The sequence below is a fragment of the Strongylocentrotus purpuratus genome, unplaced genomic scaffold (genome assembly GCF_000002235.5).
Source record: "Strongylocentrotus purpuratus isolate Spur 01 unplaced genomic scaffold, Spur_5.0 spur5_scaffold_9, whole genome shotgun sequence".
NCBI classification, from domain to species: Eukaryota; Metazoa; Echinodermata; class Echinoidea; order Camarodonta; family Strongylocentrotidae; genus Strongylocentrotus; species Strongylocentrotus purpuratus.
This window is the reverse complement of record NW_022145615.1, coordinates 4,447,089-4,473,620: the sequence shown is the minus strand read 5'-3', so window position 1 is coordinate 4,473,620 and position 26,532 is coordinate 4,447,089. Positions and strand designations below refer to the sequence as shown.

The 26,532-nt window shown below is 38.9% G+C and overlaps 1 protein-coding gene across 1 annotated transcript; it reads left to right on the top strand.

Annotated features, from left to right (window-relative positions):
- Window positions 1-1,433: 1,433 nt before the first annotated feature.
- On the top strand, window positions 1,434-20,673 carry LOC591991 (A disintegrin and metalloproteinase with thrombospondin motifs 7). Its single transcript, XM_030977397.1, has 22 exons — window positions 1,434-1,976; window positions 3,287-3,618; window positions 4,064-4,229; window positions 6,366-6,532; window positions 6,977-7,060; window positions 7,543-7,667; window positions 8,308-8,454; window positions 9,148-9,297; window positions 10,034-10,178; window positions 10,672-10,767; window positions 11,634-11,779; window positions 12,316-12,379; window positions 13,163-13,268; window positions 13,863-13,990; window positions 14,482-14,602; window positions 15,283-15,524; window positions 16,087-16,228; window positions 17,127-17,250; window positions 17,670-17,895; window positions 18,252-18,827; window positions 19,311-19,452; window positions 20,201-20,673. The coding sequence occupies exons 1-22, from the start codon at window positions 1,790-1,792 to the stop codon at window positions 20,311-20,313; spliced, it is 3,729 nt and encodes a 1,242-aa protein (XP_030833257.1). The 5' UTR covers window positions 1,434-1,789; the 3' UTR covers window positions 20,314-20,673.
- Window positions 20,674-26,532: the final 5,859 nt, after the last annotated feature.

The window sequence follows — 26,532 nt, the reverse complement described above, 5'->3', positions numbered from 1 at the left end:
ACCACCATCACCACCATCACCATCACCATCACCACCACCATCACCATCACCACCACCATCACCACCACCACCACCACCATCACCACCACCATCACCACCACAATCACCACCATCATCATCACCATCACCACCACCACCACCATCACCACCACCACCACCACCACCATCACCACCATCACCATCACCACCATAACCACCACCACCACCATCACCACCACAATCACCATCATCATCACCACCACCACCACCTCCACCATCATCATCATCACCACCACCATCACCACCATCACCATCACCACCATAACCACCACCATCACCACCAGTACTACTACTACCACTCCAAAGGTGAATGAGGGACAGAACATAATTTTATTTTTGGAAAACTGATTCAAAAGTAAACCACCATCACTACTACCATCACCACCATCACTACCTCTATTACCACTACCACTATTAACACCACCACCACCAACAACCATCACCACCACCACTAATAACTACCACCTCCACCACCATCACTACTACTACTACTAAAATACTACTACCACTCAAAATGTACATGAGTGGAGACAAAATATTATTTGATTTGTAGAAATTAAGTCAAATCAAAATAAGTTACCCCATTGCAAGCAATACCCATATTCAAAAGTTACTGGGCAAGACTCGTCTGGGAACTTGATTCAAGTAGTACGTTCATAAATTTCTCCCGAATTCCAACGAAGCAACGTCACCAGTAAACACCAGGTAGTTTATAACAGAAAAGTCAGAGGTTGTCGATGGAACTATTTTGTCTTGTTTTCTCTCTCTCTCCCCCATGAGAGACAGGCACTTCGACCTCCGCTCATTTTGGAACTGTCAGTGTGCCCTTGGAAAACATGCGCATCAATTTATTTCGGGCGGAGAATGCGTGGTTTATCACCCCCGCGTCAAGTGGAGTGATGAATGATTTCTCCTCTTGTTTTTGCCAGGGCGTAGCCAGCCAGAGGGTGGGGGTCAAAGCGCCCTCTTAAAAATCCACCAACTATGTGACAGCTATGCATTATTCCATATTAATCGTCGACTATTGTGTTTATCATCGAAATAATGGATAACTTTGGGCTATTTTATTAATTAGGCATCATGCCTTAGATAGTGGCAGTGGCAACTTCTCTGATACTTTCTGTCGGAAAATGTTAGCATGTAAAGACCCCGTGTATTCAAATTGACAGCAAATTTAAGGCTGCCCTCTTACATTGGGAACCTGGCTACGCTAATGACACTTGTGGCCTTACTGTTGGCATTATATTATCATCATGACTTCCTAAGCCCCTTTTGATTGAATCATACTCATGTCTGTCCTGGCATGCAGTATGTTTGCAGGTTTGGGACCAACACGTTTCTCTTTCTCATGACATTCTGAACCTTTAAGTGATTCCGCTTCCGGCATTTTCCGAAACCCCTGTTGATGACGACGTCGGAGAGACAGGACGATCTCTGGCAAACGTTCAAGAAGCCGGACGGAAGAGGAGGAGGACGAAGAGACAGTTGGATTATCCTTAGAAGGTTGTGGGAATAATCCATCTCTTTCATCATGACCATGGTCGAGCTGTTGATTTCTGGATCTTGTCATCTGAAGTGTCACATATTTCAATAAACAACCGAGTTGACACGCGTGACCCGATGAGTCGACCACGGACGAACGGACGCACCGCCGCCGAAGCAAGACGAGTTCGTTGCGACTACTTCACTTCGCGAAGATCACATTTACGGTGTTGTAATAGATAATAACAGGCAGACTTGAACTCATCGGATGATATTTCTCGGGATGCGGGGTGCCATATCATCCTACCTCTTTCTCAGCATGGGATCGTCTCACACTTCAACCCAGATACAACCCTCTCCTACTCACCGATGCCGGGCGATGTTGATGCTGAAATTCCTTCTCATTTTGTTCTACGTCCAGTTTTCTCACGCTCTGACTGAATATCAACAATACGGTAAGAACGTTTAAAAAAGTTGTATTCCACAAAAACAAACCACTTCTGCAAAATTTCAACTTTAGGTTTTTTGTAGTTTTCTGTTGTTTTCCAATTGTTTTTACATTTGTTCGATTCAGTGTACGGAATATTACTTGTCAAACATTTGATTTTTTTTTAATATCACATTTCCAGATGGGATTAACAGTTTTTAAACACAAAAAAGAAAAAGTGTTCTGTAAACATTCATTTCCTTTAATATGATATTGTTGTAAATATGTTATGTTGTTGAGTTGTACTTTCAATTAAAAAAAAATAAAAAAAAAAAAAAAAAGAAGTAGAAGAATGTATCAAACTCTATTTGTTAGGAACTTTTGCGTGACGTAACGGAATATTTTGGCAAATTGCCATTGCTAATGTTCTTCGAGTAGAAATCCTGGTGTTTTGTCAAATACAAAATAAACTTGCTAAAGTTTTTTTGTTTTGTGACTTTCTCGTCTGCCTAGTTTCTTGATGATTTGTTTCCGCTTTTTCTTGTATTTCTTTCCGTTTGAAAATGTCGTTTTTCGACTACATCAAAATAACAAGATCGTGTCCTTGTGGTAAGATTTGGATCCATTTGCATCCATAACTTTCATATTCATATAGATGAATGAGCGATAGCTCAGTCGGTAGAGCAGTGGTCTCGTAATCTGGTGACCCGGGTTCGAAACCCTTTGGTAGGGCATTAATCCTCATTACCAGGTCCATCGGAGAGGACCTAAACCCGTCGGCCGTCTGGTTGCTTACTAACAAGCATGCATGCTTTCTTAGCAGTCAGGTAAAATAACCACCACATAACCACCACATATTCTATACTGATTTAATCTATAAAAATAAACCTTTCTATTTTAGTCTCTTTCCCCATGATTTCTCTCTCTCTCTCTCTCTCTTTCTCTCTCTCTCTCTCTCTCACACCCTCTATCTCTAACCCCCTCTCTCTCTCCCCTCTCTTTCTCTCCATCTCTCCATCTCTCTATCCCCTCCCCTCTCTCATTCCCTTTATCACTCTTGTGTTTTCTCTCTCCCTTTTTAAAATTCTTTCCACTTCTCTCTGTCTCTCTGTCTCCGTCTCTCTGCCTCTGTCTCTGTCTGTCTTTCTCTCGGTCTCTCTCTCTCTGTCTCTCTCCCCCTCTCTCTCTCTTATAGCCCTCTCCCCATCCCTATTTTCTTCTCTCGCTCTTTTCCCGGTTTTTCTTATTACACTCACATTAGACCGTGTGCATGTGTCTGTCATAACTTTATCTTTATGACCTATTTAATATATTCAAACATAAATCCATTGGTTTTAGACAAACGTTCGTCCTCTTTTGAGATCGTGCACCCGCGTGTAATCCAGGATGATTTCGACAGTCGTCATCGTCGGTCCACTTCTCCCTCGATGTCGCAGCATCACAAAAACCTGCAGTACATGGTTGCCACGAAGGAGAAGGATTTCCATTTGATCCTGACGTTGAACGAAGGTCTGATCTCGCCTGGCTTCGTCCTGGAGAGACGATCGTCGTCGAATGTGTCTCGATCACGTTTTCAACCAGCGTATGAACGTCATCGTCAGTGCTCTTATCATGGAGTGGTTCGTGGCCACGCAAATTCCCAGGTTGCTGTCAACGTGTGTCGTGGATTGGTGAGCCTTTTTTCATATCGTCATACTACTATCTTTAGTAGAAATATTGGGCTGTATTCATTGTTCTTAACAGTCCATTCCAGTTTTTTTAATTTACCTATCGAATATCTCAGGCATTCATAGGAAGCCACTAATGACTTTGATCAAGGTAGGGGTGGAAAGAAGATTTTCATGTTACCGAAAAATGTAGAGGAATTATATAATTTGCGATGTGCCCCCAAAATATCGAATAATGTGAAATTACTCTCCTCGCCAAAACTATCACTGCGAATCTTGCTGTCTTTCACGTCATCATTCTATGATTACGTTCAACATGATTATAATTCCTTGTTTAAAACAATGATTATAATTACTATTAATGATCTGCGGCCATCGTGTTGGTTTGTCCAAATTATATTTTTGACTTATATATATATATTATATTTTGTCTCATGTACATTGACAGAGGGGGCTCATTTCACTAGGAGAAGAGGAGGATTTCTTTATCGAGCCCTCCAATGCATCGACATACGATAAGGAGAATACTGACGGTTCGCATATCATCTACAAACCTTTATTGAATCGAGGAAGGACGAATTCGTCTCCTAATGACGCCTTCTGTTCAGACACCGGTAAGTTGAAAAATAATAATGATAATAATAATGATACTAATGATAAGGACACAGATAATGATAGTAACAATGATTATAATAAGACCAATGATTACATTAGTAATAATAATCACTGTTTCTTATGAAGCACTCTGTTACAACCGACCAATGGGCTTACAGTATTATTATTATTACCCTGGACACCAAATTCTATTCCGCGCATTCTCCACTCCCTGGGAAGCATTCCTTTTTAGTGCCGCGGCGAAAATACTAATTTAATCAATCGACCATCGTATCCCAATGGATACCCATTTAGCACCTCGGTAATATTGATGATTGGATTTACTTCATTGAATGGATGGTGTCAGGATGGTGCCAAAAAGTTCAATTTTAGGCACCATATTGAGTCAATTTGATACATTACAATTTCGATGGTTCAAAAAGTTTATCATATAAAGATCAACCATTCATTTCTAGACACAACTTATGATTGTATATTGACCATTACACATCAATCGACATTATACCTTTTAAACAGATGAAACTTAAAATGGGATATTTTATCTCTATCGACACTTTACGAATTATGGGAAAATTACATATATACATCTTCTTATAACATATCGATAATATCAAGATGCCAATAAAAGCATTTGTAAACAACTAAGACATCATATGAAAATGCACATTTTCGATGCATGTGGATTATAACAAGATATAAACTAACGCAACTGAATAGTTATGACAAACCAAACTTTAATATCACAATAGTTAAACCAGGGAGGTGAGACTTTAAAGTCTCACCTCCCTGGTTAAACTTGGCGATATTTGGGCGATGTATGCCCACCTTCACGAAAGCAAGGAGGATAGCTGGTATCTCTTTGGCGAAAGCGTCTCTACGTCTTTGGATCACACATTTCCCTTGGTTTGACCTCATTAGGGCGGCGTGTGGACATTCCACGATTACGTAATGAGAAGGTCATCTATTAGCGACCTGCTTGTCGCGTGTGACCTTGTATGACCCCTTACACCTGTCAATTATGACATGCCGTCCTTGTCCTCCTAAGGTCACGAATGTTTTGATGCACTAGTCTAGTAGTCAGAGACCCCGGGTAGAATACTTTTCGAATATGCATGTACAATGCCACTCTTTAGACCAAAAATATTTGGACCTGTGAATACACTGCTGCACTAGTTTAAAATGATTTTTTTTTTGTCTTGCTAAATTACTTGGACTTCAAAAATCAGAAGGCTAAATAGGTTCATTTATGAGTGACTGTAATTCAGTCATGAACTTAGAAAGAAAAAAAAATAACCCGAGGCATTTTGCTGCTGTTGATCTCCTATACCTAACAGAGGAGTAGAAGGACGAGGCAGAGGAAGGAGGAGAAGAGAGGGAAAATAAGGAGGAGGAGAAGAAGAGGGAGTAGGAGGAGGAGAAGAAGAAGAAGAAGAAGAAGAAGAAGAAGAAGAAGAAGAAGAAGAAGAAGAAGAAGAAGAAGAAGAAGAAGAGGAGGAGAAGTAGAAGCTGAAGAAGAAGATTCGATCCCAAAGTATAAGAAGAAAAGGAGAATAAGAAAAAGAAGAAAAAAAGAAGAAGAAGAGGAGAAGAAGAAGCTGAAGAAGAAGATTGGATCCCAAACTAAAAGATAAATAAGGACTTTGAAATTGGTGTGACTCAGGAATTACGATTGCGAAGCTGCAATTTCGTGACAATTCACGTTACGCGAGTGTATAATGTACGTGGCAAGTTATAATGGTTAAACGCCTCGAACTTCGGAAACCCATCGTGTATTTTTCTTTAACTTTATTTTAGGCTTTAGATAACGAGAGTCAGGCTCGACTAGCATATGTGCTATTTTACTCTACTTTACCATCGATCACAAACACATTGTAAATAGTCATTTATTGTTTTACTCTTGACACTAAATTTTTGTATAACTATTTAAATAATTTTTTATAATGTATATCGCTGCAGAAAACATGTATTTTAATTCATGTCATGTTTATATTTATGTTATATTGACATTGTCATTGTACATTTATTATTTTTTTTTTTTATGTTTTCAATGGTGGTGAATAAATTCAATTTTCAATTCAATTTAACCGCATCCAATATGCCCGTCAAATGACATATATCTCTATTTTATTCTACAGGTACATGGCACCATGACGACCCTGCTTCGAAGAGAGCTGGACGTCGGGTACGAAAGTCAGTTAGCATGGAGCGAACTGTGGAAACCTTAGTGGTCGTCGACCAGTCCATGATTGAATACCACAAGGACGAGGACATCGAGACCTATGTGCTCACCATCATGAATCTGGTACCTATCACTCAATTTGATTCAATGAGTTTTGTTTACATTGCTATCTATTGAAGCATAAATTGGTAACAATTTGTAAATAAACAGTATCGCGACAAAATAATTCTTCCAGAGATAATACGGCTGTTCATCGTTCAAGTTTGTGAATTAGGCATGGAAGTGATGACATAAACAATATGTAAGATCCGAGCAAACATTAAAGGGGGGGGGGGGGGTGAAAATACCTTGAAAGATACATGTAAAACAAAATCCGATGCGCATTCCTCTTTTGTATTTAAAACAAAATAAGATAAAAAGATAGGCCGATGGGCGATGGTATATACATTATCATAAATCGTCCTGCCTTCTTTTCATCTTGTACTGATATTAAGTCTAACTTAAGAAAAATATGTGAAATAAAAATCAATCGCTAAATGTTTTTGTTTTGTTTTGTTGCGTACCCAGGTGGCTAAGTTTTATCGTGATCCGAGCATTGGGAACTTGGTGAACATCGCCCTCGTGCGCCTGATCCTCTTAGAAGACCAACAGGTGAATCATGGCTGGAATTTATTCTTTTTAAGAGAGAGAGAGAGAGAGAGAGAGAGAGAGAGGGGGGGGGGGGGTTCCATTCCAATTTGATAGCAAGTTTGGTTTGCAATATTACCACTCAATGCATTCACATCCTTCTTCGTATCCTTCACTATGAATATGACGGACAAAGAAAGCGGACAAAATATACAGTTCCTCAGGTAGATAAAGGAACATCCCTTCACTGCTATTATGTAAAAATGTGTAGAACAGGTGTCACATGCATATTCACCTGTTTTACTCATTTTTACATAATAGCAGTGAAGGGATGTTCCTATGTGTACATGAGGAACTATTTATCATTTGCTGTGTTAAGTTTAATTTGTTTGTATTTCATGTATTATATTTATCATGTTTATTGTAAATGTCTATTTCAACTTCTACTCAGCAGTCAGTTCTGAGTTTAGACATTAATATCATATACACTTTTTTTTTTATTATAGGACGACCTAGAGATCTCTAACAACGCAGACGACACATTGAATAGCTTCTGTGCATGGCAAGACACATTGAACCCGGAAGGGGATGAGCAACACAATCACCATGACAACGCAATACTTCTTACCAGGTGAGCTAACTACCATTCAGGCTCTCTTTCACTCCCTCTATAATATATACATTTTTTGATTCTCTTTATGTTTCTGACACTTAACACTTTCCTGCCTCATTCTTTTTCCCCCTGCATTCACCGTTTCTCTTTCTTTCTATTTACCCTCTTCTGATCGTGATTCAAACATAACAAAATTCAACTGTTGTCCGAATAGTCTCAAGTAGGCCTAACTAGAGACTACACACAGCTTCAAAGTTTTATTCATTTTCGAATAATGATTTTATTTAAATGAAATTTAGATATAAGGTTCTTCTTCTTTGCGTGCCATGTCCTGAGACGTTGTCGACCATGGAATGCCATAACTCTCTGTCTCATATTCCACTTTCAGAAATCCCACTCTTTAAGCTACTCCTCCTGAGAATCCTCCTTCTACCCCTACTCCTCCTCCCCTTTATTCTTCCAGTCAGTGCAAGATTTTCCGAACCATTCTTTCGAATAACATGACCCAATAAGCTCAGCTGTCGACCTCTTATATTATTCAGAAGCTTTCGTCTTGTTCCTGCCATGGCAAATACCATTAGATACTCTTTCTATCCATGAAATTCTAAGCATCTTTCTCAATGATGATACATTTATAATCATTGATTTTTTTTTGAAGGAAGGACCTGTGCCGTGGTTCTGATATCTGCTTCACGTTAGGGTTGGCCCACGTATCTGGCATGTGCAATAGGAAGCGAAGCTGTAGCATCAACGAAGACAACGGCCTTGCTGTTGGGTTCACCGTGGCGCACGAGATGGGACACAAGTAAGAATAAGCGTAAATCAGTTTCATATCTAGCCGAATTACTTCCGGGGCAAACAATACATTTGGACCCCCTGCTCAAATTTATCAATTCAAAATATGAAACAGTCGGGAAGCAAAGCTATGTTATTTTTGTTTTGAAATTTGAAACCGTTAAAATTCCAAAATGGAGCACGAAATAACAAGATCCAAAAGAAACACATGCAAGAGAGTAATGTGACCAAACTTCAGATTTGTTGGCAAATGAGACTTTAACAAAGTATTATAACGCATTTCGGCACTGACTGGGGTGCATATATTCTTTAAAGACCCTAAAATTTAATGGTTTTCTTTCCCTTTCTCTGTCTCTCTTTATCTATTTTGTGCGCCTTTCAAGTACCACCCTGGGCACTTCCCCCGCCTCTGCACTCCATAAATACACCTCAAGTTAATACCATCTTACACTGTACGAAATCGCAATATCATCAAATATTAAAAACGTAGGCATGTTAACTATTCTTGATTTCAACTTAATATTTTGCATAATTTCAGTCTGCAGGTAATTAGTTTTTGAGGGAGATGCCTCAATGATTAAGATCACGGTTCTAACAAAAGTATACGCTATCGACTGTGATGATTATGTAATCAGTATTTTGTCGTTACGGTAAAATAAAATAAAAACTTCCCAACAACGTGTTATGGTTTGCCCTCATATAGCTTTGGCATGCAGCACGACGGAATTGATAACCCATGCTCGTTTGACGATGATCCGAGTGGCCCATATGTGATGTCTTCACGGGTTCCTAGTGGTCTTACACCCACAGCATGGTCCTCCTGCAGCAGAGAATACATCACTCGTTTCCTAGAGTAAGTACACATATGGCGGCAGCGGTAGGATCATGAGGCCATTTTGGTTTTTATATTTAGACATCAAATCAATTGTGGACAGCGGTCCGTAATTGTGACGTCTTCTCGGGTTCCCAGAGGTCCAACACCAATTACATGGTTTACTGTACCAGTGCGTACATTTCAGTAAGAACAAATAATGTTGGCAACAGTGGGATTGTGGCCATTCGGACTTAAGATTGATTCAAATTGAATCAGATCATATATGGATAGGTCCATTCTTAATGTCTTCCAGGTCCTTTTAGTGGTCTTACATACACTTTATTGTTTACCTGTACCAGAGAGTACAGTAGAGTAAATAGAATTATGGTTGGAGCGATGGAAATATAAGGCCTATCAGGTACATATGTAATATCCGCATACATCTATAGTGGTCTTACCCATGATCTACCGGCAGCAAGGAGTAGCTCACTTTATATTTAGAGTACATCGGCGACAGCGGTGGGATTGAAGGAAAGTCGGACTTATGAACGGCTTGGCAGAAGAACGTTTTTATCTGTAAAAGAATGAATATACGAGTTAGAGATTGCTTTACCTAAAAATTCCCAATATTTAAAACAAAGCTATGGCATTTAGAATACCAAATTACTCACATTTCTTACAAAAAGATGATTTTGTTAATTAGTGATTGGAATTTGTTCTGAATCATGTCGTGAAAATTCAATATTATTTGCACGTATAATTATGATTTCTGCAGTAGTGGACGGGGTAGCTGCCTGGAGGATATGCCTTCATCAACACCTTACAAATATCCGAAGGTTCTACCGGGTGTCATGTACTCGGCAGACCACCAATGTCGTCTACAGTACGGACCGAATGCAACTGCCAGTCCCATGTTTGAAGTAAGAATCTTTGCGATTATCTTACACTTAATATCACAAAGACAAGGACAAATTTCAACTACCACTCTGTGATGGATAAATAAAAGGAGCGAGGCAGACAAATAATCAAGAAGTCGATCAGTTTTGGAATATTTGAAAAAATTAGGCAGGGATTATAAAAAATAAATCTTTAGCTTTTTGTCAAGTATTTTAGCGAGAAATTCCAATGTATTGGATAATGTTTAAAATTGAGTTCATGAGCATGACTACAGCATTTTCCATTGATTTAATACCCCAACAATCTCAAGCGTTTATTTCTACTTTAAATCATGTCTCTCCTTTTATTTGAAATCTTTCTTTTCCTTCTTCACTAATTCTCTCCTCACTTCATTCCTTTCTTTGTCTATCTGTATCTATCTTTTAACTTTCCCTCTTTATTTTCCAACTTTCATTTTCATCTCTTTCTATAAACTCTAATTGCTTATACTCCATCACTCCACTCCGCTGAGTCCAGTCTGATCTCTGTACTACCCTGTGGTGTAGCGTAGGAGTCATGAGGAGATCACGCATGACAGCAGCTGCACAGGGCTCTCGGTGTGGGAAAGACAAGGTTAGTACCGTTAAAAAAAATAAAGGGTCACCTTCAAACATCTAGTGGTGTAATCTCACACAATAAGGCCCGAAGTCACAAAGGAAGGTTGTCGTAAGGGGTAGTTGTCGTAGGGGGAGTTGTCCAGAGGGTATTCATCCTAGAGGGTGGTTGTCCTAGGGGATAGTTGACTGGGGGTGGTTATCCGGGAGGATGGATGTCCAGGGGTAGGTGCCCTAGAACCCCTAGCTAGACATTTAATAGGGGCCTCCAGAAATGTCTAGGCCATGGGGAGCTTAGAACAGTTTCTCCACGGGCTGTCAGATATTACGGCTTGAGGCCCCGTTGATAAGTGTTCTGAGGGCCGGTTATAGGTTGAGTTGGCCAGGTTACAACAGAATTCTCCAACCGAATTTCAGTTCCAGTCCGTTCCCGCATGAATGCTTCATCAATTGTAATATACTTTGGATCCATAATGCTATGTTAGATCGTGCAATAACTAATGCAAATTTATAAAACAAAGGTGAGGTCAGTAGATATAGGGTCGTCCCCCAAAATTGATAAAGAGTGTAAGAACAATATGATTTTAAAAATCCGTTATTGAACACTCGAGTACATGTCACATTCACAAACAGTCTCGACCGATTTGATCCTGAAATCCCTACCTCGACCTGCCGTCATAGTTACAAATGCTTGGTCTGGCTTGTTTTATTCACGGCCTAAAAACATTCCATTCACAAATATAGACATAAACGAATATTTATATAAAAAGAATATGACTGAATTGCTTTCTTCAAAGTCATTAATGCAATGGCCTAGATCCTGTCAGGGCCAATGACATTATGTATGATTGTTGTTAAAGATATCTCTTCTTTGATTGTGTTCAGTGGTGTATATCTGGAGAGTGTATCGACATCGATGAACATCCCGTGGTCATCGATGGCGGATGGGGTCCATGGAGCGAGTACTCTGAGTGTTCCCTGACGTGTGGACGGGCCGTCAAGTCTAAAGAGAGACACTGTAACAACCCAAGGTATTCTTTTCTGACTTTTCGGATTGCCATCTCCATTATCTTATAAGATGTTGAAGTACATGTATTACGGTTTATAGCTTCGAAAGAAATATCACGATGGAGTAGAGGTGGTCAAAATTCATGTGCACTTGACAGAGCTCCAATGATTGATGTACAAACTTTCTATGTGCAACCTGCTGAAGATTATAATGCAGCTACACAATTTTAGATATCGCTGGGTTACGGTCGTAATCTGATCAGTGGTCGTAGCTTAGATCGTAACATGGGCTTACTATACTTCGTGCAGTAATGTTCGTGCTGTAGAGAAACTGATCGGCATACTAAAATACAGCTCCAATGGGCGTTTTGAACGAAATCTTTATCCAGGGCGCCTAGGGGATAATGACCATGTCATATTCCTGCGGATCGGTGTTCCTTCACTATTAAACACAACTGCGGCGACAGCCAGCGAGTCCCCAGACGAATCATTCCGGGTAAAGTTTTACGAATACCAACTCAGAGAAATTATTTTTGTTGTTTTACCATTGCTCCTGTAGTCCATCTCATGGAGGAAGATACTGTGTTGGTGAGAGAAAGAAGTATACCATGTGTAAGCTTCAGGTACGTATACTATTAACTTAAATCGACTAATTTTGAAAAACAACTATAGATGGAAGCATGACAAAATATAGGGTTCAGAAACATCGATTTACGTACCTTGGTCCTAGATAAGACGTTCATTCATTCAGGCAGTAATGTAATCAATCGGTGCAGAGAAGGGCAAGTACAAGGTTTTGATCATTTGTTGCCCTGTACGTCACCAAGTGCTATAAAGTTCTGAACATAATTATACTGACTTCAAATGTATCTGGTCTGATTAAAGCTCTAGTATTGCTATTACGACAATGATCATATGTTCTAACATCTTATATCATCTGGTCTGTGACGTACGGGACACACTATAGCTTGGACTTACACTATTATGATACAGATGGAAAATATTTATGTTATAGTTGCAATGTTTAGATATGTATCAGTGGTAGAACCAATGGGATGGAGCACCTCTTAGATGTCTCATAGTTGTGACATGAACATTTCGTATAGGGGGATTAACAATTAATAGGACCCCTGGTTGCTAATGTTCGTTTTCTATTTCTTGTTGTAATTATACATATGTTTTGTGTATTCAATGTCACTTACAAATAAAAAACACTCTTCGAAATCATGGATTTGCCGGTACGGGTACAACGGTGCCTTCACCAGTTGTCGCTTGCCTCTTTATATAATTATTACAAATATAATACACACCAAATTGTTTCATCCTTATCTCGACTTTCAAAGTAAAACATGTATGTGGCTTTGATTCCGTGAAATATAAGTCATTGTTGCTTTTATTTTTTCTAGGATTGCGTTCATGAATCTGTGAGTGTTCGTGCCATGCAGTGCAGTACCTATGATACAATCCAATCGAATGGTACTCAACTCGCATGGATTCCAGTCGATGTCGAAGGTGCGTGGCGTAGTGGTTCATTCACTTCAAAGTTGATGATTCGAATCCTACCCCCCCCCCCCAGGGATGGTTTGAGACTAAAATTCGGTTGGGAAATTTTGATGCGACCAGCCCATTCACTCTTCCTTCAAAGAAGCTTGGGGCCTACTAACTGTGTCTAATACCACAAGTCAACTGGCTATAAAACTGAGTGGCTCATGGCAAAAATTTCACCTCAAATTCCTTTCACTCATAATGGCCCCTGAACATCAGCACAATGTCCCTTGGCCAGGGTTAATCTACATTTCCATTGTTAGACAAAGGTGTAATAACATGGGGACTTTTCTTGGGAATTATAGATATTGATTTTTTTAAGGGGGGGGGGGGGGTGATGTGACCGAGTGGCTTGAATCATGAAAAAAGTGTGGAGAATTCCTCCTTAAAATGTAGTAGAAGTATCTTCTACACGGAATGTATGAAAATATGTAATTTTACTTTCGCTCTTTTCTTCCTATTCTGACAGTGTGTCTTTCTGTATATATCTTTGTCTTTTCACTCTTATAGGCTAATGTATATGATAAACAATCAATTTCTCTCGTTCTATTTTTTTTGTAGATAAACCTTGTGAATTGTTTTGCAGACGTCGTGATCAAGCATTGATAAAGAAGAAGTCAGTTCACGTGACCAATGGAACTCCATGTACTCGCTTCTCACGTGATATCTGCATTGACGGTATATGTCAGGTATGGGTTCCTTTTTTCGAAGGTTCATAGTTCCGAAAGTTCATTAATTCGAAGGTTTATATCCCCCCAAAACACAAACAAACGAGATAGGGTTCATAATACCGAAACCCTGTATCGTTTTTCGGAAATACTTACCTTCGAAATTATGAACCAAATCTAATATTCGGAAGAATGAACCTTCGGAATAATGAACCCTTGTTTATTTTCGGAATTATGAATAATAAATGGAATACATCGAACAGAAGATATAGAAGGGGGGGGGGGTGCATCAAAGGTACTTGTCCCCGTCCTAATAAATGAAAACTACTTTTACAATAATTTCATTTTATGTTAATGGAGAATATATTTAAACTTGCAGTATCTCTGTATTTAAGTATTATATGAAGCTCATATTTTGAATATAGCATAGCCATATGGTACCCCAATCATACTGAAGAACAAATATATTTTTTAGTGATTGGTACCTTTTAAAAATACGCTTTCCCCCCCAGATGGTTGGTTGTGATAATGTTGTCAGCTCAGGGGCGGTGGAGGACCGATGCGGTGTATGCCGCGGGGATGGGTCATCCTGCCTTACAATTCAGGATAGTTTCAACACGAAGTATGGACGAGGTTTGTACGATTCGCTTTATCTAACCAAATTATTCAAATGGAACGATTCATACATCTATGTCTCATTTTTGTTATATTGCATACAATGTATGATTACCTACATTTTATTTGAACAACGCGATTGCAACTTCTTATGAAAAATAAACCTTAGACAGTTTCACTGACCTTGTACGTTGACTACATTGCAAAGACGTAATATGTAATTTGAACATGATTTCTATGAAATATACAATAGGGAATTGAATTTGCCCCTTGATTGAATTTTTTTTCTCGAATGTAGTTACCATCGGGTTTTGGTGAGTGGGACCTTATTGTACAAAAAAAAAATGCTTGAGAATTGAGAACAGCCATTTTATTAGGAGAAGACTTTAACTCATTTTATCCAAGCAATAATTTCATCACAAAAAAAAAAAAAAAAAAAAAAAAAAAAAAAAAACCACCCAAAAAATTATATTAACCCTCAATGCAAGGGTTAAGGGTTCGAATCACATACCGGCACCAACGTAAATTGGCAAGACATTTATCCACTTTTGCCACTCTCCACCCAGGTGTAAACAGGTACCTGGCAATGCTGGGGTAATAGGAATTGCAGGGTTCCACATGAAGAGCAGTATTAATAATGATGTTGCTACCCTGGGTAAATAAGACCCCAATTATAATTGTAGTTTATATTATTGTAGGTTATGTGGAAATCACCGTCATCCCTGCCGGTGCTAGGAACATCGTGTTGGATGAATTGGTCTCTTCCCAAAACTACCTGGCCATTAGCAATGCATCAGGACATGACCTGCTAAACATGGATTGGTATATTGATTGGAGCGGGGAGTATCAGGCCGCAGGGACCATTATCAGCTACGAGAGGATAGACAACAAAGAACGAGTGGAGATACTAGGTCCCATCAGCGAACCACTGCACATCTATGTAAATAGGGGCTTTACTGGAATATCTTTCATGGGATTGTGTTTCATAATAATCATAATAATCGGAAGGGATTTTCTGATATATTATATCAACAAAAAATGACATAGATTATTAACAAGCAACGATAATAGCAATACTAAACAAAACAAACAAACTCACTTTTTGAAATTTGTTAAGTAGTTTTGAAATGTGCATTTACGAGACAAAAAAGAAAAGAAAAGGTTTCTAGAACCATTTTTGAATAGGCAAATATACCATGGATTTGACATACCCCATCAGTAATATATGTACCCGCCTGACAGGTTGAAAAGAAATATCTCTGTCGGTTAAACTGGTTTTGGAGTATCAAAATTTTTTTTTATACTTGTATGATTTATTGGGGTAGATGTGCTGATCAACTGTTTTATAGTTTGCTTTGTCATTGAGTTTTAAAACAATAACATATTTTTTGTCAGGTATTGATTTCAATAATATATACCCATTGTCCCATTAAATTGTTAAACACATCATGTACGTCGTATCAGAAAATATGTGATAATATTTTCCCTCTCTCCTTTTTCAGCTCATATTTCAACGAGCTCAGAACCCTGGCATAACATACAAGTATACCATGCCGAGAGAAGGAAACCAGACTGCTGTCATGCCGCAGTTCTTCTCCTGGGTCTTTACCGATTGGTCCCCGTGTTCTGCATCCTGTGGCATTGGTTAGTTGTCCTTATCCCTTGTAGCTATGTTCTGTGAAAGCTTTATAGTGCTAACGAACCGGCAAATTAGGCAGATTCAAAAACAACGAAACGAGGAGAGATTATCAGAATTCTCGTTATTTCTTGAGACGAAAAAATGAAAAGAATCTTGCCAATGCAGTTGATTATTTTGTTGGAAAAGGACAGCCAAAAAGTATTCATCAAGTCCTTGACTGGAGCTTCTCTAAAGAGGAGGCAAGGGAACATGATCAGTTTTTCAGTTGGTCTCGAGGAACATCTTAGGAAGTCAAAGTTATTAATTTAAGACTGGTATCACGCGTTTTGGTCCTTAGTACTGGTTGATTTCACGACGTTCTGGCATTGCTATCTCTTCTTCATTATCCTCATAATTTGATCTGATGAGAAATTTATTTCGTCTTCATTTCGTCTTCTCGATGGCATTCTTCCATAAAGGGTTTTTATCATATATATATATGTCCTGTGGTTCGTACAGACTTGGACCCTGTTTCATAAAACTTCTTATATGTAACAAATGTTAAACCTCAATGACGAATTTGCTCTCAGCCAATCAAATACAATGATTTCAGTAACTTACAATGTTTATTGTTCTCGTTTCTAAGTTTCAAGAAAACAGGGCCCCGGTTATTCACATTTTGGACTAACCATTGATGTCACCATTAAAGCAGTAGCGACTAAGGGTCGAAATCTGGTTATCTGGTTATTGTATAGGCAAACCAAAAACCCGATCATTAGACTAACTTGGTTTTAAATACATTGATTCACGTCGTACTATGGTCCAAACCTAACTCTTTAATTTATTGAAAAACAATTATGCATTATTGTTGCATGTTTTTTTAAAATTTTGAATGAATTTTTGTATTTTTTATTGCGATATCAGGTTATCAGCGTTCGAGTGTGATCTGCAAAGAGTTGATAGCCGGACTGGTTGATGACCGATACTGTGAAGGCATAAAACCAGACGACATGCAGCAGACTTGCAATGAACAACAGTGCCCTGCCACGTGAGTTTGTTTTTCACCCAGTAGGATCATTCAGCAAAATCTTTCATTTTCTCCAGCCATTGAATAAAATCTGCATTCCATTTAGCGTGAAGGCGAGGCTACGTCCATGTGAGGCCCTTCGGCCTATACAATGTTGCAGTCAGTAATATTTCTTGTTCCCACCATATTTTATCTGCGGATGACATTTTTAATAATCTCCAAACACTATGGATGATAAAAATTGTATGCCTTGTCTTCCTGGACAAAGTTTTGTTTTGGAAGATCAAGTTATTAAACTTATCACTTGATTCCTTTTGTTAGTACTCAAAAAGCCTCTGATGATTTGTGTAACATACATAAATTTCAAAATTGCACTGAAGTTATAAAAAGACATGTCAGGTTCGCACAGAATAGTTCTTGACCAATTCGTGTTGCTACAGATGGTGGGAAGGGCCTTGGCAACACTGCACAGGAAGCTGTGGAGAGGAGGGGCACAGACAGCGATGCGTCTTCTGCATACGTGGTTCCACCAACGGCGAACAGACTGTCCTCGATGACGTCGACTGCCTTAGTCAGGACCAAGAGAAACCCGTCACTGAGACCACATGTGCGGTTGACCTGCACTGTGAATCCAATGACAACTGGCAGACAGGAGAATGGTCGCAGGTAAGCGCGTGCAGATGTTCGTCATACAGAACTGTGCGATATGGTATTGGAGGAATAATACTGTTAATTCAATTTGATCTAACGTGAGTAGTCAACATGTCGACAGCTTTTGACTATTGCTCTTGAATATAGGCATAATGACATAAACAGGGAGGATAAACACAGGAAATACATTTGGAAACGAAGGATTTTACTGCAAATTGCTCGAATAAACTGTTATTATATAAGGTTATGGAGTAGATTCGATATTTTTCTAAAAGGTTTTGTGATCTACCACTATACCCCTACTAAATGTTCATAATATAAATACCATACCATACATGAGAATGATTTATTCCTATATATTTCCCTTAAAGTGTTCCGTTTCGTGTGGCGGTGGGTGGCATACCAGGTCTGTTATCTGCACGAACGTCATCAAACCTTGCGATGTTGCAGGAAAGCCCAGCGACAGGAGACCATGCTTCTTAGATCAATGCCCTAGGAGACAAGACTTCTACAACGCTATGCCGGAGGCTCCTGAAAGCCGCTCCTACGCGGACGAATCTTCACTAGAACACTCATCAGCGAGCGTGTCCGCTAGCAGTGACTACCCAGCGAATTTCGGCGAGTGGGAGAAGAAGATTGCCATCCAGAAACACGAATCGGCGGCTAATAGCACAAAACTGCACCCGCCTGTGCCATCTGAAGAAGCGCCTCATAAACCTAACTACGAATTGAACATTACTACCCATGACATTGATGTCATAGAAAAAGAGCGCAAGGATTCTACAATAAACCAACTTCCTGTTGTGCCGGATTCTCCGTATGTAAATTTTATCTTATTCCCATCTGCCCTGAACGACAAGCATCCACCGGCTTCAGATACTGCTACTCGTCTGCAACATCAGTCTCAAGAGCCTTCGTTTGGGTGGTCAAAACAACCGTGGCAGCCGGTAGGTTCCGACCTTAATAGCTTTCTTTATTTGTAATTCTAAGCATTTTGACAGGGGCTTTCATGAACATAGACACGGTGTCAGAGCTCGACAAGTGATGGTAATGCCGCAGAGCATGAAACTTGTATTTAAGCCCTTTTTTTTTAGTACAAGGTGGATAATATTTGTATAGGAAAGAGAAACTAATATGATGTGAAATGATACCTTAAATGTCGACAATATATGTCGATATATCTAACATTGAATAAACATCTAACATTGAATGTACTACATAAATTGTAAATTTTATTTCGGAAGGGTGGAATGAGTGGCCCATTCCTCACCTTTTCACAACTTTGTTGGTCCTATGTCAAGCGTTTCACCAAGCTGTAGGTTAACAAACAATGTGATAGCTAAATGGGGGGGGGGGGGGGTATGTTTCCCACTTCTACATTCCTCTGATGCCCACGCATCATGTCATTATCATCTCAATTTCTTTCACAGTGCTCTGTAACTTGTGGCGATGGTATCCAACAACGAATAGTGGAGTGTGTTGATAGAATCACCGGCCAGAGGACACCAGGATGCTCCCAAGAAAATCAACCCGTTTCATTGCAGTCTTGTAACTTGGGCATTTGTCCTCGAGGTATTATTAACAATGCATATGACTGTTACAATCATATATTAACTGCTCTAGTTGCTTACTAACAAGCATTTATGCTTTCTTAGCAGTCAGGTAAAATAACCTCCACTACCACTACAACTACCCTAATCATTGATAACCAAATTGTAATCAAAATAAGAGAAGACGGAGAAACGGCGTTCTCATTGACGGCGCACTCGTCAACCATCGTCAGTGACCTGCATTCAACCACTCACCAACAAACTAGGTGACGTTGCAGTTTTCTTATCTACTGCTCCCAAACTCTGGAAAAGGCTCCCACCTAACTTAAATAATCACCAACTTTAGAAAAATTCACAGAGTTTGAAGCCATATCTATTCTGAAACCATTGCCCCGTTACACAAAACTTACCATCGATGGTAATTTTGCCATTAATGGTAACTACCATAGAAACCTTGATTTTGATTGGCTGTGGAGTCCCGTTACCATGGTAGTTGACATTGATGGCAAAGTTACCATCAATGGCAAGTTTTATGCAACGGGGTCCATATGCATTCATTGAACTCACACTGTCACTGCTTAGTAATTTTTATATATTTTTACTCGAACGCTGACCCAGGGATGACATATCTTGACGCTTTGTTTCCAGTGATAAAAAAGCGAAATAATAAATACCATCTATTACTCTTGTTATTAATTAAATGTTTTTGTGCATAAGGTCTTGTGAATATTACAATTTTTTATATATACTTTTTTATTTTCTGTTAACAGTTTGCAGAAATACACTCAGCACCACCATGTGTTTGATGATCGTCCAATCAGGAAGCTGCTCTCAAACACACTTTCGTGAAAGATGCTGCAGAACCTGCACCGAAGTCAGATAGCGTTTCCTTTTGCACATGTAATCTGTAGAACTTTGGACAGTACTGAATGTTATATGTCTCCATCCGCGTATAGTTAGATAAAAGCATAAATATAAAAACGGCGGCTGAGGAATTTGATGAAGTGTGTAAATGAGTTACACAGCCAAGACCTTTTGCGAAACATTATTTTCAGATTTGTAAATTATTTGTATGTTTAATCGTTACCCGTTCAAAATTTAGATTTGTTTATATATACTGTTCTTGAGAATTTTTGTTATATATTATACTGTTACAATGCCGCTGTACTGATTTCTTGTGTGTAGTTACAAGGTTTTCGCGAGATACCCCCCCCCACAATAATCTCATACACACACAGACACACGAACACGCGCACGCACACGAACACGCACGCCACAGCCGCCCACACACACGCAACCACACGCTCTTCCACACACAGAAAAATCTGTTTAGATGATAGAAAATCATAATCCATACTAATTTACTGTATGATTTTGTATGGTCGCATGTTCGTATTGTTTTAGGAGGCAATTGATTGGAATTTATAGACCTTTAAATTTTGCCTTTTATGTGATTCTTGAGTATAATGTACACGTGAAGATAAGTTATATATGATTGAATTAAAAAATATCTACTGTTTCAAAAACCTTAAACTTTGTGTTTGTTATTTTGTATAAACAAAATAAATTGTCTATGCTATTCTTATTGAATGAAAAAAGTGGATCAACACGTAAACTAAACCATTAGAAACTTCATGATCATAAAACAGAATTAATTTTAACACCCACACTTACACGCACATCCACACTCTTACATGTTCATATACAGTACATGTATATTAATGTAATGATGTATCTTACATAACTTTATTCTTTAGCCTTTCCAACTTTTAAACCGCTGGTGTAAATAACGCCCTTTTTGAATACATAATTTTAGACTAAAAGGGCAACCCAACCAACCTTTGTAAAAAGTTCATTCAGGAAAAAAAGGGAAAACAAATGAGTGAAAGTTTGTAGTAAATCGAACGAATAATAAGAAAGTTATTAATGTTTGAAATATGAGATCACTAAATCTTAGCGAATATCAAATTGGCAATTTGGTCAGTTGGTTGTGACCTAGCCATGGATAACCCAGTTTGTCGTGTACAAAAATATTCATTTTTATTTTCTCTTGTGCCCTCTCTTTTGGGGGCATTACTCAAAATATATTATGGATATCATATTGTTATAGGTACTCTAAAAAGAAAAGGCCCTCGTTTATGGTGGCCCTGAAGGGACATCGCGAATAGACTAAATCGTGAAAAATATGCGATAAAATTCACGATATCGTCAATTTTATCGCATATTTTTCACGAAGAAATTCACGAAATTGACGATATCGTGAACTTTATCGTGAACTTTTCACGATGAAATTGACGATATCGTGAAATTTATCGTGAAAAGTTCACGATATAAAGTTCACGATATCGTCAATTTTATCGTGTACTCTATCGTGTACTCTATCGTGTACTCTCCTGACGGGCGCTTCGTAAACAAAACCAGCCCTAGCTGGGGGAGACAGAGAGAAGGAAAAAAGGGAAAGGGAAAGAGAAGATAAAAGGAAAGAAAGAATAATAAAAAGAAAAGAGGGAAACGGGGGGGGGGGGCGAAGGGCTCTTGCCTCCTCCTCACTCCCCCCCCCCTCCACGCCAAAAAATAAATCAGAGAGAGAGAGAGAAGGGAAAGGGAAAGGGAAAGAGAAGATAAAAGGAAAGAAAGAAGAGGAAGAAGAAGAAAAGAGGGAAACGGGGGCAAAGGGCTTTTGCCTCGTCCCCCGCCCCCCGCCAAAAAATAAATAAGAGAGAGAGAGAGAAGGAAAGGGAAAGAGAAGAAAGAAAGAGAAAAACGAAAAAGAGGGAGAATAGGAAAGAAAGGAAAAGAAAGAAAAAAAAGGAGGCAAGAGCCCTTCGCCCCTGTTTCCCTCTTTTCTTATTCTTTTTCCTCTTCTTTCTTTCCTTTTATATTTTCTTTCCCTCTCCCTTCTCTTTCCCTTTATGGCGGGAGGGGGGAGGGGGAGGTAAGAGCCTTTCGCCCTTCCCCCTTTTCCCTCTTTCCGTCTTCTTCTTCTTTCTTTCCTTTTATATTTTCTTTCCCTTTCCCTTTCCCTTCTCTCTATCTCTCTCTCTCTCTCTCTCCTATTTATTTGTTGGCGCGGGAGGGGGAGGAGGCAAGAGCCCCTCTTTTCTTCTTATTCTTCTTCCTTTCCTTTTTTATTCTCTTTCCCTTTCCCTTCTCTCTCTCTCTCTTATTTATTTTTTTGGCGGGGGGTGGGGAGGGAGGAGGCAAGAGCCCTTCGCCCTTCCCCCGTTTCCCTCTTTCCTTCTTATTCCTCTTCTTTCTTTCCTTTTATATTTTCTTTCCCTTAGTCCCTTCTCTCTCTTATTTATTTTTGGCGGGGGGGGGGGGGAGGAGGCAAGAGCCCTTCGCCCTTCCCCTGTTTCCCTCTTATTCCTCTTCTTTCTTTCCCTTTCCCTTCTCTCTCTCTCTCTCTCTCTCTCTTATTTATTTTTTTGGCGGGGGGGGGGGGGGGGGAGGTAAGAGCCTTTCGCCCTTCCCCCGTTTCCCTCTTTCCTTCTTCATCTTCTTTCTTTCCTTTTATATTTTCTTTCCCTTTCCCTTTCCCTTCTCTCTCTCCTTATTTATTTTTTGGCGGGGGGGGGGGGGGGGGAGAGTGAGGAGGAGGCAAGAGCCCTTCGCCCCCCCCGTTTCCCTCTTTTCTTCTTATTATTCTTTCTTTCCTTTTATCTTCTCTTTCCCTTTCCCTTTTTTCCTTCTCTCTGTCTCCCCCAGCTAGGGCTGGTTTTGTTTACGAAGCGCCCGTCAGGAGAGTACACGATAGAGTACACGATAGAGTACACGATAGAGTACACGATAAAATTGACGATATCGTGAACTTTATATCGTGAACTTTTCACGATAAATTTCACAATATCGTCAATTTCATCGTGAAAAGTTCACGATAAAGTTCACGATATCGTCAATTTCGTGAATTTCTTCGTGAAAAATATGCGATAAAATTGACGATATCGTGAATTTTATCGCATATTTTTCACGATTTAGTCTATTCGCGATGTCCCTTCAGGGGCACCATACTCGTTATTCATGCATTTTGAAGAAAAGCAACAAGAAAATATAGTCATTTTATGTATTGAAACAAATGAGAAAGTTGTCCGGCACTGCGTCACAGTGACATTTCTGATGCAGTCAATTCGAAATACCCATACGTATAGTGATTACAACCTGTTCAAAACCCATTATTTTCTTACTATTCGTCCGATTTCATTCAATATTTCACCAGTCTACCTCTCTGATTTTCGAATTTCTTTAAGTGTAGTGGTCAATTGTTTGGATTAGCATTTAACAATGGAAAGTTAATGGATTGGAAACAGTCCAACATCGGAATGACAGGTGGAGTCAAAGTAACATCCCGTTCTATGCCGACACCTGAAATATCAAACACTAGCACTTTCATTCTCTTTCGCTGTTCTCACGAGACTTCAGCAGACATGTCGATTACATGTCCCTTAGAAACAAAATATTAACATGATCAATCTCAGATCTCAATCAACTTGAGAAACTATACCAATATCTTTGAAATGGTGCAGGTTTGTAGAATAAATAACGTGAACAACGAGAGCGTAAACCATTAAAGTGTATTTATTGATACGACGAACACATATCGATGATGAAAATACATGTCAAATGGGCAGGGCGCCCTTTACCTAACTTCACCATGTTAACAGCGCCGAACGTAACAAAAGACACAGCACCCATTGTTATACATAATGGTTATTACTGCTACTATTTTATACATCTATCCTATTGGCAATTGCTAACTGCAAATACCAGTGCAGAGCATTAATCTATTCACACTAAAAGAAAATACTAAAAAAGTCATGAACGTGATTGATATGCTAAAGTTTTCGCAGAAGTTATGAATATTACAGTTTAAAAGCGTTGCCAATATATAAATCCCTATTGGAAGATATACAGAGAAACAAACAAATCAACGAAACCAAACAACGAAGAAAGTTGATTTATTAAATGAAAAATTACAGAAGGTCTGTAAAATATATCATATCGAATATGTACAACATTGCCGTTTACCTTAGTTTCTCATTCATCAAAAAAATAAATTACAATTGTAACTTTCGAGTAAAGCCTAGATACCAATGAAAAGATTTTCAGTGGAATTTGTAATTTTGGTCATTTTTTCTTATTATATAAAAAACGCAATCGCAAAGACCCATAAGAATTCAACTTGTAGGCAATTCTAAAAACCAAACAATGACTATAGAAATCATGTTCGGATTATTTATGTCACATTCATTTCCCAAAATTTCACTAAGTGACACATTATACTATATGAAATGCCTTATGTTGATTTCTCGAAGTCTGTTATAGTTATATATATATTATAACCAATTGTATTACACGGGGTATAGTTACATCAGTGTGGAGTACTCAAATCGTCTTCATCATAATTATATACGACAGTCAAGAGGAAAATGTTGTGATTACACTTGCATTCGATGGAGCAGCCTTCGGTAGGAAGGGGTGGTTGGATGTCCCATCTCAGTAAGTTGGGGGGGGGGGGGGTGTCATTCTCATGGATACATGAGTAATTAATTTTGGAGATGAAAGAAGAGTCAGAGTTATTGTTTAAGATTATAGAGATTTCCGAACATTTGTGTTTATTAAAAAAGATTTGGTAATTATCATGAACCTCACAAGAATCCTAATGTTATTGTATATATTTTCCAACACGTGGAATATATTTACATTTAATATACGTGTATACATGTATAAATGTACTTGCCTCTGATTTGCTCCATATCGTGTAGATATCAATCTAGCAGTAGGTATTTAATGACACAAAAATCATGCATGTAATGACATCATAACTGGTGCAGATAATAATTTATTCATATATCTACAACTGCCATCAACATGATAGAGGCTCCATGTTCATGTTATTCTCTTACTAGACTTCCATTGCCAGACGAAAGGACTTTTCAAAGGTAGGCCTATATATCCACTCCCCCACCCACGTTCTTTCTGTTTACCCTGTTAAAAATCAACTGTACAACCTTGACTGCTTTCTTCATGATGCCGGATTCCTCCTGAGAGGCAGCTGTTTCGTATCTATTGTAGCAATCGAGAAGCCAGGAAACCAGTCGATTCTTCTCGTTATCATCGAAGAGAGATAGTCTGCAAGATTTACTGCCGTATTGAAAGACAGAAAATGCTCGGGGCTGTGAGATCTCGGTTATCATGTCAACGATTTCTGCAAATAATAAAACGGGAAGATATTCCGATTGTGCCGTATATAACGGGCAAGGATAGTGGGATTTTTCTTTATTGTCAAAAGGAATATCTATTTAGAGAACAGGGAGTAGATGACGATCTAGTCCAATACATCCTGGTAATAATACTAAGAGGGACAGCACACATTATACGCAAAATATTGACAATAAATTAACACATATGCTATTGAGTGATTGGGACCAGTCATGGCGATGGTAGAATAGGGTAGGCTTGTCTATAAGAGCACCTTGTGAGTTATGAGCCGGCCGGACCTACCATTTGGGCAGGTCCTTAATCTGCCAGATAATATTACGATTAGACAAGCAGGTTAAAAAAAATACATTTTAACATGTTCATCAAGTTGACACCACCTCTGTAGTGCCGTCGGTCCATGAATTGGACCCGGGTCTTTAGTTGTAAATAAATATATATACATATGAGAATACTAATAATTATAATGTTAATAAAAATGATGATAATGATATTAAAAACCAAAAATGATAATAAGAAACATTTATATTGCGCACGTATACATCCCAGGGAATGCTTAATGCGCCTACAAAGTAGTAGTATTACCTTGGCTTTAGCCCAGCAGCCCCAAAGCGCTAGAAGCATTCACAGATTAAAAGAGAGTGGCAAATGTAGATTAATGTTTTGTCAAAGGATACAAGTGCCGCTGCGGGACTCGAACTCGTTTAGGGGTCTAACAGGATGGACAGACGTAAAGATGGTCGAGATGAGCCATTCTGGTCATAACATTTAAGTGAAGAAGTGTACACCTCGATCTTTTAAGAATGCATCACACCACTCTGGAGGAAAGCAATAGTGTTATAAGGGATCTTTTGGTTTATTGTTTTCTAACAGCCCAACAGTGGAT